The sequence below is a fragment of the Stegodyphus dumicola genome, chromosome 9, assembly GCF_044657685.1.
Source record: "Stegodyphus dumicola isolate Sdum_Otavi_A_Nest chromosome 9, ASM4465768v1".
NCBI lineage: Eukaryota > Metazoa > Arthropoda > Arachnida > Araneae > Eresidae > Stegodyphus > Stegodyphus dumicola.
Window position 1 is genome coordinate 123,853,456 of NC_140776.1, and position 15,356 is coordinate 123,868,811.

The following is a 15,356-nucleotide window of genomic DNA, read 5'->3' on the forward strand; positions in this document are numbered from 1 at the left end:
TACATATTTTTTCAGTCCTTACATATTACCCCATTAACTGCAAAACTCTCGTGAAGTGTGATTTAGCTCCAAGTATACAAAAGCATGACATAATAGCATACTCATAAAATCTGCACTTTCATTGATGTAACATCGATTGACTCTCGTTAAGCCACATTTTGTTTTTATGAACAAGGATATAAATTGATTGCAACTATATTTTTTCATGCATTATGAAAAAAATATTAAAATTTGGAACATGCCTTTTATGGAACAATAAGCAATGGACTGTTTCCCCAGTTATGGGATCCTACCATAAAAAAGTATGTATTAATGAACATGATATGGTCAGCTTGAATATGGCCAACAAAACAGTAACAAACTGGAACACCTGTGGGATGTTTATACTCACAGCATTCTAAACAGAGCTTCCAGTAAAATCAAACAGCTTAACAAAATAGTAGAAACCAACAAAAGCCTTTTTACAAGAAGTGGGTCAAATACTAATTATTTATTAAATAAACAAATGACAGTTTCTTGAGAATTCCACAGGAATGACTGGTATAACTTTGGCAAGATCTCCACTAAATTTCATGATTTGATGGTAGCTAATTTTCACCACTGACAAGATAATACCCAAGTACCATTTCCTCCCCTCGCTTAAGAAATCTTTTGGCAAAACCCATTTAGAAACTAAAATTTTATCAGTCAGTTATAATTGGTTTATATATCTCAAGAAACACAGCTTAAAATAGTATTAAAATAAAATCTTTAAATGGCCTGCCAAGAAATGAAATATTCAAAAGTGCTTTTTAAATTTTTATTCCATGATAATTTAGTATATTTTAAGCACTTCCATAAAAATTCATCGTATTAGGAAAGTTAGAATATTATGTCTCTGAATAAATCTGTATATGTATGAAAAATAAAAAATACTTTATCAGATAAGGTAAGGTAAATTTTGGAACAAATACACTCATTTCAGGATATACACAACATACAACAAACAACGATATTACTGAGTAAAACAACACCAGTTATAAGAAGAAACAGGCAGAAATATACATTCATTACATTAATAGTAAACAAAAAAGCAACCTTAGTTTGGCATAGATTTTAATTAAAACTCTTAAGTTTCAAGGGTGGACAGGTCCCTTTTCTTCAAAAGGGGGAAAAAGTGCGAAGAAAATTTTTAAATTCCCCCTTCGCCCCCCCCCAAATGTCCCCCCTTTTCTTGAAGAAGTATCTGATCACTCTTGAAACTGACACAGTTTTAATAACATCTTCAACAAACTAAGATTTCTTTTTTGCCAAATATTAAATGTTGTATTGGCATATTTCTCATCCAACTGACATTTGTTATACTTTTATAAAAAAATATAAAATCGGTCTTCAAGAGTATTAATTATCAGTATTACTGGAAAGTACTACTAGATGAAGTATGGAAAAAAATTCCCTTATTTTGTAAGTACTGGAAATGAAATCTGATAGTAATTTCCAATAATATACACTTAATACTTTTCTATTACCATCTTGTGCTATATTAATTTTTTCTGTACATTATCTTTCAGCTTGCTGCAGTTTCCCAAAAAATGAAAATTTGATCTATTTAGTAAAATTTCTTAAATGAAAATTTGGCCTATGATTATATTTCAAAATATATATATATGAAGAATGCTTTTACAATTTTCATATCTAATGCCTTGAAGACGTGTAGTTAAAAATTTGATAGATACACAAGTTAATACTTCAAAGTGTCCTTTTTAAGTACCAAAAAGAATACCAGGCATTTGATGTAAACTACATTGACACCATAGGTTAAAAATGTCATTCAGAAAGAAAATGTGAGGCCCTTCCCTTGTGGCTAAGTAAAGAATTGTAAAGAGTTAACACCAAGAATATCAGAAATGCATAAGAATGGAAGAATCAGAGCTGTTAGGTAAAGTTAATCTATAGAAAGTGGGTTGCATACAGACTTGATAAGGCCCTAAGCTATTTGAGATATGAGGCCCTTTATAAGTCTCTTATAATACATTTTAATACTATTTATACTATATTTTAATTTTTGGAGGGGCCCTTAAGAAAGTGGAGGCTCTAAGTTAAGCTATATAGCTTGTGTAACATATACGTAAATACGGCCCTGGTTGCACAGTATCTAAATCAGCGACTCTTAAACCTGTTTAGCCCCCTGCACTCACTTTACCACTGCTAGATCATCTCTCCCAAACCCGAAAAATACAAATATTTAGATTTAGATTATTTTTAACGTATTTTTTTTTTAAATGAAACAACAAAATGTATATGAAATGTTAATGAAAACTGAAACTTCAGCAAAAGTACTTTTTACTTTCTTGTATGAAAAAAAAGGAAGTATTGCAATTTTGAAAAATTTCAGATATCATATTTCAAAATAAATACCTTTTTGACCATTCCCAAATCCATTTGGATGATTTTTTTGCATAACGTATGTATGTACAGATAGAGTAAAGGACCTTTTTTTTTCCAAAGTGAATTGTAAATGGATTTTAAATGGATTCAAAGAGGAGTTTTCATGTCGTCTGTACCTATGTATGTAAATATGCATTTACGAGGACAGATCAAAAAGTAAGATGCACTTCCAAGTTATAACCATTTACTAAATTGTCAACACAAAAGCTACATGACAGCATACAATGTAAGTTCACTTTTCCACACATCCCAAGACACTAAACATTTCTCCGAACGGATAACCAACGTTTTGGTTCTGGATGCATAGAAATCTCTTTCAGCACTATAACCACACGGAAACAGCTGCTTTCCCCTTCTCATCATTTCAGAATTGTTGTCCACCGAGAAGCTTTTTAAGCATACTGGAAACATGAAAGTCACATAGCGCTAAATTGGAACTGCATGGAGGATGTTGCCGTCCTCCCACATAAACTGCTACAGCAGGTTGCAAGTTTGGCGAGCCTTGTGAGATGTTACGTTCAAATTTTTGGTAAGCTTAAAAAGCATCTCGATGGACAATGATTCCGAAATGATGAGGAGATGAAAGCAGCTGTCTCCGTGTGGTTACATAGCTCTGGAGAAAAATTGTATGCATCCGGAATCGAAAAGTTGGTTGTGTGTTCGGAGAAATGTTTAGAGTGTCTTGGGAACTGTGTGGAAAAGAGAACTTACATTGTATGCTGTCATAGCCATGTTGGTTTTGAACTGACAATTTAATAAATGGTCATAACTTGGAAGTGAAACTTACTTGTTGATCCACACTCGTATATATTGCACAACTCAAAAATGATTAGCCATAGAATGCTGAAATTTTGTACATGGAACTGCTGTAATATTTAGTTATGCATCTCCCTTTTTTATTGCAATCAGCAGTACCAAACACAGGTAATTCCGGATTATCGGTTTTTCCGGATTATAGATTATCAGTTTAAATCTGGTAAAATGGCATGCAGAAATTATAAAATTAAAAATATGAAACCGTAATTTATGAAATAAAGAGCAATTATGATCTAAAGGGTATCAAAATTTACAAAAAAAAAAGTTTAATATTTATTTGTTTACTTTATTAAACATTTCTTTCAACGCGCGCATGCGTAAAGCATACATTACGCATAGTCAAAATTAGAAAATTGCAACCAGAAAACTATTTGATGTGCATTCGTGATATTTATAATGGATTTGATTTAAATAATATCACTAACTTAAATAAAATAATATCATTAACTTAAAATAACAAGACAGAGTACACTGAGATGAAATACTACATTTAGTAAGGAATTATAAGCTGAATAAAATAAAAACATCTGCCCTGAAGATAAGAATAGCGCTGACAGATCCACTTCCAGTTGAAGTCTCCCCCCCCCCCCCAGCAGAACAGCGTGAAATTGATAAACAGATTTCAGAATGGTTAGAGAAACAAAGGATATGCCTTTATCCATTTTTTGCAGCAATTCCACTTTTTGTTTGATGGACATCGAAACATACTTTCGCTTTGGCAGCTCCAGTATCGTAAATTCTATTTGACATAATCGAAAGTTCAAGCTTACTTTTATAAAATTGCTCTAACAGTCTGCAAAAAATAATAAGCCGGATCCGATTCGAAGATTAAGGAAGAACGCAATCTGCAACATTAACTGAAATAGATAATTAGATAATTTTAGCTTAGCTTATACCGTCCGTTACACATTAAACACGCATGAGTAAACGTATTATGCGCATACATAAAGGTATTACGCGCATGCGTCAACGCATTATGCATTGACGCATGCGCGTAATTTGTAGGTTTGAGGTCCAGATTATAGATCATTCCGGATTAATGACTTTTAACTGTCTTCTTTTTCATTATTGGACATTAAATTAATACATAAAGATTGGTTTTTGTACTATTTAATTATATTTGAGAATCAACTGTTGGAAAGCAGTTCAAAATTGGTTAATCTTTGGATTATGGTAACTTGGCGATTTTTGGCGAAAGTTTGGCAACCAATCCTGCTACAGCAACCTTCTACTTTTTTTTTCGGCGTCATTTTGTCTTCAAGAAGTAAAGACAGGTTTCTTTCTTTTTTTTTTTTTTTATTTACTCAACATTTTTTCCAACAATCTGCTAGCCGAATTACGCTTATGCTAGAAATTTTATGAAACAAAAGGGCATAATTAAGATGAATAACTGCAAAATTGGGAGAAAGTGCAGAATCGCAAACTTCTTGCCGCGTTTTTCAGAATGGCACATACACGGTAACCATGTACACGTCGACCTATTTTTACTTAAAAAAACATTCCAGAATTGCACAAAAATGGCATTGCACACACTCTTGACTTTGTCCATGTACATTGCTTTTTTCTCATAAATTAGAAAAATTTCCATGAAAATGCAGGAAAATTTTATGAATATTTGAAGTCGGTAAAAAGAACATACATGAAATTACCTGATCGCGAAAAATATATACCCTTTCCAAGGATGAATATTTGCACGTATAAAATAAATAAAATATCCAAAAACTTTTCCCTCTAAATTATCTATTATAAACGTCACCTTCAAATTTATAACGCAAACATTAAAAATTGCTGCAAATACTTAGTGTCAAATATTTAAATTATTGCCATACATGTTTACTTCTACTGAAATGTATTCCAAAATGCTACAAACATATAATTCACAAAATCACTATCATTTAATTAAAATATAATTAAATTAAAAAACACTACTTAAAATATAAATAAACACATACATTAAATTAATAAAAATTAGCTTAAAATCTTAATTACTTTAAACTAATTCATTGCTAATAACAATTTTCCAATAATAGCATACTAATTTATTTATTCCTTATATTTAGGCATTGCTTATATTTATTCCTTATATTTAGGCAACAATGCATAAAAATAATATCCTCAATTGATTAAAAATACTAACTTACCTAATCTTCTTTAGAATCTCAATCGTATTCATATGTATGCCTGTTTCAGGATCTTTAAAATGATACTTATGGTTAACAGCAAGATGCTGAAAACCTTCATCCTCCAAACAGGCATGACTTCCAGCAACCAGGTTGTACCAGGTAGAATATACTGCTTAATAAAACTTAATAAACAATCTTTACTTCTATCTCACACAACCTTAAAAAAAAACACTTATTTCTACCCCTTTCAATCCCACTAAATACCCATTTCGAATTCACTTTAGATAGGGCCATTGGATCCAAAAATTAAGCAACACTATTTCACACAACACAGAATGAAGCTAAATACAAAATGCTATAAAGTACTGCAGATATTTTTCCAGATTTCCCCCCTTTTTCTGATTAAAGAACTATGATTCTTCCATATATGTCAGATGACATATCTCATGATCTCCTCAGAATTTTAACGGTTGGATTGGATTGGATTATTTAATTATGGCAAAGCACACTAGGGCTATCTGCCTAAGGAGAGGGATGCCTTCGTGGAGGACTTTCTAATGGAAACTGGATGGTATACACATTACACATGGGGAAAACCACGAAAACGCCCATGCAGCCAGCCCGTTCGTGGGATTCGAACCTCGGACCGAACTACCAGTGTTCAGCGTCTTTACCGCTCGGCCGCTGGTGGGCACAGAATTTTCAGGGAAACTGTTGAATTTAAATATTTTACAATGTCATCAGCCAATTTTGGATTAACAGAAATGCAGTGATTTTCCAAAGAAAGAAGGGGTTCAATTAAATCTGATCCACCTCCTCTTGATAACGTTGAATCAGATATTAATTGCCTTCCTCTGCCTATATATTTTTATTTTTCATTATTTTTGTATTTCTTTTCTCTGTATTTCTCCTGGTTTGATACCTATTGATTGATTTTTTACACATTTATGAAGAATTTTAGATTTATTGGTTTTGAATTTCTTTCATGTCTTTGTGAATTTGGTTCTAAATTTCTTGCTTATTGTCTACATATATAGTATACAGTATGTATTTTACCCAGTTTACCTGGCCTTTATTTTTGCAGTCATTCATGTACTTCTAGTTACAAAAGTGTTTTAAATGACAAAAATATTCATGTTTTTGCACTGTTCTTTTTTTTTTTTTTAATTATTATATTAAAAAAAAAACATTAATTTTGGATAGATAAGGAAATCTAACTTTTAATGCAGTCTCCTGGTTTCTATACTTACATTTTGGAAGGATTTATACTCATTATGAAAAAATAAATGCAGTCTCCTGGTTTCTATACTTACATTTTGGAAGGATTTATACTCATTATGAAAAAATAAAATTAAAAGAAGTCTATTCCCATATGACAAAAATTGGCAGAACAGTTAATTTTGAAATTTGCAATTTTTGACATTTTCAACTTGCTTTGACAGATCGGTTATTCAAGGTAGAATAATTCGAGCAAACAAGTTTAAATGAAGGGTACTCTTCTGTTATCGGAACCAGATTCAGAAATATATGCACATATGCAGGTATATATGGATGTGTGTTCATGTATGCATGTACATATGGATGTACATATAGTATACATGTATGTGCATACATACATACATTTTCTAGTAAGGTCTTGATAAGAAAAGAATACCAAATGAAGTGCAACAAAAAATTCATATGATTTAGTAGTAATTAACAGTATACTTTATGTTTTTTCGATGTGAACTTAATTTTTCATCCAGTATGCATTTTATGTGAATGAAGAAGATAAAATGACATTAAAATCTAATAAAAACTTTGTTTTACATTATCAACCATAAGCATGCTATTATTACACATAAACACCATTTTGCATAGAGAATCAAGTTCAGTTTTTTTTTTTTTTTTTTTTTTTTTTTCCCCAGATCTAACAGCTTATAATTTAAGTACACTGAAGTCTAAAAGTGCATGTAACAATAATATACTTCTTTATTTAAATAATTTATTTTAATACCTCACAGTTAACTATAGAAATATCTGTAAGCAAACAAAGTATAAATGCATTAACACTGAAAGGCACTGATTAGTAAGCAATACATTTTTTGATAGACTGTAGAAATTTCATAAATTCCACAATGTACATGTAAAACTAAGAACAAAAGCTTCATAATTAACAAATCTCAAGAATAATAGTTATAACCAAAATAAAGTTGCCATTCGAAAATTTTATTCTCATATTCCACATAGATTTAAATTTTAAAATAAGCAAACTTAAATTGCATTTACCTAAATTAAACTGCTTCATTAATGTTACTTTAATGAAAAAGAAAAGTTTTGATTTTTAAACATAGGGTTTCAATTCTTATGCGTAAATTAATTTGAAAATATCAAACAGAATGCATCCAACTGCAGAGAACTTTCACGTAATTACTAAAAATATTAGGTGTTTTATATCACGTCATATGCTCTTAAAATATTGTTTCCTTTTTTAAGAGTACAGATATTTCGTGCATTTTTCTTCAATACAAGAAATTTCAAATAAAAATATCAAACATCATTTTTCCGACTTAAAACCACAAAAATACGGCAAAGACTTACCGTGCATCAACATCAGCTGTTACCAAGTTTACAGCTCTGTCCGGAGTAGGAGCACAGACAATATGCGATAATTCTATCTCTTCTACTTCCTTTTGACAGCGAGAGTTTGGCCCGTATTTCTTCGAACGTGAAGATCCGTTTATTTTACTCCGATGGGCATTTTCTGATAACAGCTTCGGAGAATCATTTAACCTGCGTCGATCTCCACAAACTAAACAGGATCCTCTCTCGGTTGGATTGATAGATGTACAATTTCTGCAATGCCATTGCAACACAGAAGCGTTGGATCCCATTTTTAGAACCTTACTATTGATTTTTCATTATGATTCCAGAGTTTGTGCATTTCATCGTTGCTCATATTGAAGAAGAAAGTAATTTGGCACAAAGTAATTATTTTGTGCTTGTGTTGACAAGCAGACGCACGTTCTCCATCTTTAACACCGAGATGAAACAGCTGCTCCATCTTATGGTAGAAAAGCACCGTACAGGGCTGAAATTCAATGCATTTTTTAAATCATATATTTGGTAATTTTTAAATAAAAAGACATAAAATTGAAGGATATTTTTCATGTCTTGCAATAATATCAACTTAAGTAATATAATTATAGGACACCAAAAAACATCGATATTGCTTGATTGTAATTAATAATAAATCTGTAGCAGATTTCGGTAAAGGATTTATAACAAATTGTAAGGTTCGAAATTTGTTTTAAAAGTACCTTTGCTTATTCTTAAACATATTAGTTAAAAAGAATGCAGTAGGTATATCTCAGAAAGAATGCATATCCCAGTATATCTGAGCATTTTCTTATTCGTATACGTAGAGTCTACATGATCCTATTTTTGCCGATGGATTATAAGTGCTTAATGATTCCAAGACAAGAGCGGGATCCATTATCCCTATTAATGCATTGCTGTTCTGTGTACCAGGAACCAAGAGTCGGTGTTGGTTAAACCCTAATACGAAAGTACAGCCTCTAAGCTTCATTTTCCCTAAATAATACCTTAAGAAAGTTTCCCGACAGAAGTCGGCTTCCATTTATTTTAGCCTCGTGAAATACCATAGAAAACTTACACATCCATCGATTACCATTCAACTTCAGAAAACGAAACCAAAACAAATTCCAAATAACTGCGGCATTTGGCTTCTGTAGAGCCTCTATGGTCTTAAAACTAATTTTTTATCATGAAAACAAGGAGAAAAACTGATAAAATATTAAAGAATTTTTTCATCTAAAATCTTCTCCTCTTTGCAAAATAAACATTTTAGGAAGATTTCAAACTCAAATTTTACTCAGACTGATGCAGTATAACTATTGCCTATGTGTTCTGTTGTTGCAAATTACTGAAAATACTGTGTAATTTCTAAAAAAGAGCATTTTATGTACAAATAATAAGCTGAAGTAAATTGTGGGATAAAAGAGGAAGTCAATAAAGAAGATTTTATCTACACATGATAAGTGGGTGGTCCATGAAATAATGTTGCGTACGTTACTTAGTTTGCGCCTCTCATGTTTGCTCTATTGCAATTTTAATCGGATATATGAATCTTCCCTTAATATAGTTTAAGAAACTTGTCAAGGGTTTAGATTTGCGAGATAAGAGGTTCTATAAATTACGTTTTATTATTATTATCTAAGCTTTACGCAAAAGAAAATGATACTATTAATCAAAGTACAGAATTGAAAGAAATCAATAAATAAATCAATACAATTAAGTATTTACAAACAGTTGATTCATTTCTATTTAGAGAAAAACTATCTTTGAAATGATGAAAAAGTATGAGAATTTCTAAAATATTTCAAAAGATCTGTAAAAGATATAATAGGGCCTTCAATAAAATATTGGAGTAGTGGCGTTACTCCCTATACAATATGGCCTGAATTGTTTTTAAGTGTTTCACTTTTCCATTAAACAAAAATTAATTAAATTCTGATTTTAAGCTATTAAATATTAAAACAAATTAATGACTTAGTTTCTATTTAGAGGCTCTTCTCTTTAGAAGCCTTCATATGATAAGAAATTGCTCTGTTTAAAGACCGCAATTTCAATATTTGCACTACTTTCAGAACTTATTTTAATGAAATATATATCCGTGCTTTGTGTCATTGAGAAATGACTGCTTTTTTCATAATGATAATTTGACTGTTTTACGATATGTGCATGTTTTACGTTAAAATGCTGTTTAAAATAACAACTAGAAAAATAACACTGTGGTTTAAATTCACGAGTATGGCAATATCATGTCTAGTTAAAGTCAGTTTCGTCGTTTGTTGTGCTCGTGTTTTGTGACAATAAACTGAAACTTGGTGCCTTGTTATTAAATTTCTCACGCTTAAAAAACGTATTATTTATTTCACTTGTGCCTTCAGCAGTGTCCGCAGTTGTTATGCTTACGAGTTGTTACTCACAGTGATGAAAGATCATTTGGCCTGCGGTTTATTCCCTGATTTAGTGATACTGACCAAGTGAAGTATTTGGTTGCTTAACGTGTAGTAGTGTCTATGCATCCGTCAAATGATAAATTTAGTTATGGATTTTATATTAGCTTAAATTAGCCATGTTACGAAAAGAAATTTAAGAAAACAAGTATTAAGGAATGGAAGGTGTTGTTCATGACGGCTGGCTGGTTAAATCCCCGCCTGAGAAAAGGATATTTAAAGCGGTATGTAGTATATGCAACAGAGTCATATTTATTTAGTCATATGAAAATCTCTTATTTCATACATTAGACCAGTATATTCTGGAACCACTTTAAGGCAAGCTAATTTGATTTTATGCTGAGAAAAAAAAATTTGGTATTTAAACGGTGTATAATCGTGGCTATGTTAATTATAGTAATTCGAAAGTCTGTTAATTTATTTTTAGCATAATATGCGAAAGTATATAATTTCTAATCACAAAAGCAAAGGAAAACCGTTGATTTTAATTTGGAAAAAATTTTGCTATTTTTCGATTAGTATTAAATGTTTTTAATAATAGTAATAATAATAATGAAAAGTGTTTTTCATTTTGTAAATTAAATTAGTGTAACTTCTTATCTCCTAAAAAGCTAGTAACTCGATAGCGCTATTAATAAGGAACGTGAGCTATTCAGTTTATCTAAGCTTGGATGCTTCTTAATTCTTTTAATAATATGAGTTAATGGTGCAGTTAAAAAAAAAAAAAAATACTTAAAAATATTTAGATCTTTATCTCGTTCTAATTTTTTATTTTTTTTAATTAATTAGTTAAGATATTAGAAGATATAGAAGATCTATATCTTCTAATAGAGATAGAAGAAGGGAGATAGAAGAAAATTAAAACATTCGAAAAATAAACTTTCATAAGTATTCAATCATTTTGAATAAACAGTTTATATTTAATAAAAAGGTAAAAGTATATTTTACCTTTTTATTAAATATAAACTGTACTGGTAAAACTATAAACTTTACTGGGTACCCCTTGGTGATTTTTGGCGGCACGTGGATACCGAATTTGTGCAAGTCTTTGACTTGTTATTTTGGTTTGCATAGCAGAGATTGAACAAGACGAAGAATTGCACAAACTCGGTACCTATGTACACATTGATCTATTTTCACTTAAAAAAAATCCCAGAATTGCACAAAAATGTAATTACTGACTCACGTTTACACCGACCTATTTTCACTTAAAAAAAGTTGGAGAATTGCACAAACTAGCCTTTGCACACTCCCTTGAGTTTCCATATACACCGATATATTTTCACTTAAAAAGTCAAAGAAGCACCCAATTGTACAGTAGAGGCAAACAAAAAATACATAATCTCAATTAACTACATTTTAAACCAAACAATAAAATGACATGAAAAAGGATTATGCATTTAAGCATTACACAAAGCAAGTATGTACTTAACTCTGTCGCAAAAAAAATTTCCTTAACAGCATCCAAAAACTTCCTAAAATTTTCTGAAGTAGAATCCATACATCGGCGTCCGGACTCTCCCGAAAATGGCTACTAAGTAAACCTTCATTTACACACCAGTCAATTAATGCACTTTTCCCCTTTCGTTCCAAATCGTACAGAAACTTCATATTAATCTTACTACATTCAGCTATTCTACCATCTAAACAATGAAACAAGCAATGTACTATTTCCTAAACACATACACACCACAAAAGACCTTAAAAAACATCCCTTGATTCAAAATTTCTCGGGGCTAATCTTTAGAATATGGTAACAGGTAGTTTGGTGACATTTTGGTAAGGCGATAAAGGTTACTAGCTAGAACTTTAGCAATAATCTGAGAAGTACAAAGTTCAAATCGCAGATTATTTTGTCTCAGAGAAATGAGAGATCATGAGACATGTAATGTGAAACTTTCTGGAAAATTCCGATCGTGATTTTAGCTAATTAGCACTTAGGAATAATTTCGCTGCTAAAGTGCAGAATAGCCCACTTATTTGTTTGGCACCTTTTTACAAGAGTAAGAAGAATTGGATTTTTGTCAATTTTCTTTGATTTTTCAAGTGAAAATAGGTCGATGTGTGCATAGATAAAGTCAAGAGTGTGCGCAATGCCATTTTTGTGCAATTCTGGGATTTTTTTTAAGTGAAAATAGGTCGACGTGCACATGTATACCGTGTATGTTCAATTCTTAAAAATGCGGGAAGCAGTTTGCGATTCTGCACTTTCTCCCAATCTTCATCAAGATTAAGCATTTTTGTTCCATAAAAGTTCTAGTATAAGCGTAATTCGGTTAGCAGATTGTTGAAAAAAATGTTGAGTAAAAAAAAAAAAAAAATGCCTTTACTTTGTGAAAACAAAATGGCATCCAAAACAAAACTAGCAGGTTGCTGTAGCAGGGTTGGTTGCCAAAAAATCGCCAATTACCATAATGTAAAGATTCACCTTTCTCAGAATAATGCAAACGATTACATCATAATAGGATTTCCATAACATTCAACTGCTTGCTCAGATTACCATAAATGAAACAACTTGGCAATAAATGAAACAACTTCTAGGGATACCCTAAATTCACATAATCAAAAGTTCTGACCAATAAAAATATCGAAATAACTATATATTCAATCCTATGTTATTTTGATATTTTTTTGGTTGATCTTTACATTACGGTAACTGGTAGTTTGGCGACATTTTGGAGGCGATAAAGGTTACTACCTGGGACTTTGGTAATAATGGAGCAGTACTGAGTTCCGATTACGCATTATTTTGTGTGGGGGAAATGAGAGATCATGGGATATGTCATGTGATATTAATGGACGAATTACGGTTCTTTAATCGGAAAAGGGGGGAAATCGGGAAAAAATTTGGAAATTTTGTATTTGGCTTTATTCTGTGTTGTGTGAAATAGTGTTTGTGAATTTTTGGATCCCATGGCCGTAAGTAAATTGAATTCGAAATGGGTATTTAGTGGTATTGAAAAGGATAGTAAGAAATGTTTTTTAAGGTTGTGTGAGAGAGAAATAAACATGTTTTATTATGTTATTTATTTTACCTGGTATCTTGCTTTGAAAGATAAGTATGATTTTAAAGATTCTGAAAGAGAATGAAGAAAAGTGTATCCGCCACGTAATGAAGATTCTGAAGGAGATTAGGTAAGTTAGTATTTTTAATTATTTTTATGCATTGTTGGAAATGTAAGGTGGAAAGGAATTTGGTATTATTGGGAAAATTGTTATTAGCAATGATTTAGTTTAAAGTAATTAGGATTGTAAGGTAATTTTTATTAATTGAATGTATGTGCTCATGTATATTTTAAGTGGTGTTTTTGAATTTAATTATATTTTAATGAAATGATAGTTATTTTGTGAATTTTATACTTGTAGGAATTTGGTGTATGTTTAAGTTGAAATAAATGTGCATGGAAATAATTTAAATATTTGATAATAAATATTTGTAATGCTTCATGTATGAATTCGTTGGTGACGTGTATAATGTAATAGATGATTTAGAGGTAAAAGTTTTTGGATATTTTATTTATTTTATATGTGGAAATGTTCATATTTGTAAAGGGTAAATACTTTTTCGCGATCATGTAATTTCATATATGTTCTTTTTACCGGGTTTAAAGATTGAGAAAATTGTCATGTATTTTCATGAAATTTTTTTAATTTATGAGATAAAAGCAGTGTACATGGATATAGTGAAGAGTGTGCGCAATGCCATTTTTGTGCAATTCTGGGATGTTTTTTTAAGTAAAAATAAGTCGACGTGTACATGGTTCAGTGATATTTTAATGAAATGATAGTTATTTTGTGAATTTTATGCTTGTAGGAATTTGGTTTACGTTTAAGTTGAAATAAACGTGCATGGAAATAATTTAAATATTTGATACTAAATATTTGTAATGCTTCATGTATGAATTCGTTGGTGACGTGTATAATGTAATAGATGATTTAGAGGTAAAAGTTTTTGGATATTTTATTTATTTTATATGTGGAAATGTTCATATTTGTAAAGGGTAAATACTTTTTCGCGATCAGGTAATTTCATATATGTTCTTTTTACCGGGTTTAAAGATTGAGAAAATTGTCATGTATTTTCGTGAAATTTTTCGAATTTATGAGAAAAAAGCAGTGTACATGGATATAGTGAAGAGTGTGCGCAATGCCATTTTTGTGCAATTCTGGGATGTTTTTTTAAGTAAAAATAAGTCGGCGTGTACATGGTTTATGTGTATGTGTTATTTTGAAAAACGCGTAAGGTGTATGGTATTGTGCACTTTTTCCGAATTTTGCAGTGAATATTTGTCATGATTAAGCAGTTTTGTTTGATAAAATTTCTAGCATAAGTGTAATTCGGCTAGTAGATTGTTGGAAGAAGTGTTCAGTAGATAAGAAGAAAAGAAACATGTCTTTACTTCGTGAAGACAAAATGGCAGCGGGGAAAAAAAAATAGAGGGTTGCTGTAGGGGAGTTGGTCGCCAAAAAATCGCTAAGTTACCGTAATGTAAAGATCAACCATTTTTTTAAATATACAATTTATATTCAGTCACTAGATACTCTTTAGTATCTGATGACTGAATACTAACTAGTAGAGTAGTGAATTAAGTATACTTTTCAGGTGTTTAGCATGGATTCAACAATTTGTGCATGTGTAAAAATGTTGCATTCTTGCTTAAGGATTGTTTTTAGTAGTAGATCTTTTGTGAAAGTACCATGTTACCTCTGTCTTTTTTCCAACCCACTCCGTAAACGCTCCACTGCACATTTAAGTCTGAAGAGTTGGAGCTTTGATGGAGAAGTTGGAGTAACTTCAGGACAGTTGTATAATAACCACAAATATTTAGGGCTATAGAATCCTTATTCTGATAGAACTTGAATACATTTTGCGTTCTTCCAGATCATTTCAGGATAGAACTTGAATATATTTGGCTTTCTTCCAGATGGTTTCAGATTTTTGTTAAGAGTATTTATATATTTATACTAA

The 15,356-nt window shown here is 31.0% G+C and overlaps 2 protein-coding genes across 5 annotated transcripts in view; one reads left to right on the forward strand and one right to left on the reverse strand.

Annotated features, from left to right (window-relative positions):
- The window catches only part of LOC118187052 (calpain-15-like), a 174,138-nt gene extending 165,715 nt beyond the window's left edge, over nt 1-8,423 (reverse strand). For both annotated transcript variants that reach the window (XM_085824047.1, XM_085824048.1), the window contains exon 1: nt 7,947-8,423. In XM_085824047.1, coding sequence (XP_085680173.1) covers nt 7,947-8,239 — 293 coding nt within the window. In that variant the 5' untranslated portion in view covers nt 8,240-8,423. The remainder of the gene's footprint in view (nt 1-7,946) is intronic.
- A 1,748-nt stretch (nt 8,424-10,171) lies between these two features.
- dos (daughter of sevenless) overlaps nt 10,172-15,356 on the forward strand; it is an 82,681-nt gene continuing 77,496 nt past the window's right edge. For 2 of the 3 annotated variants that reach the window (XM_035371401.2, XM_035371400.2), the window contains exon 1: nt 10,173-10,611. Coding sequence is in view for 2 of the 3 variants with exons in the window: in XM_035371400.2 (XP_035227291.1) it covers nt 10,546-10,611 (66 nt within the window). In the remaining variant the exon portion in view is untranslated. Of the gene's footprint in view, nt 10,612-15,356 lie in introns of all 3 variants that reach the window. The other variant, XM_035371399.2, reaches the window with a different exon arrangement.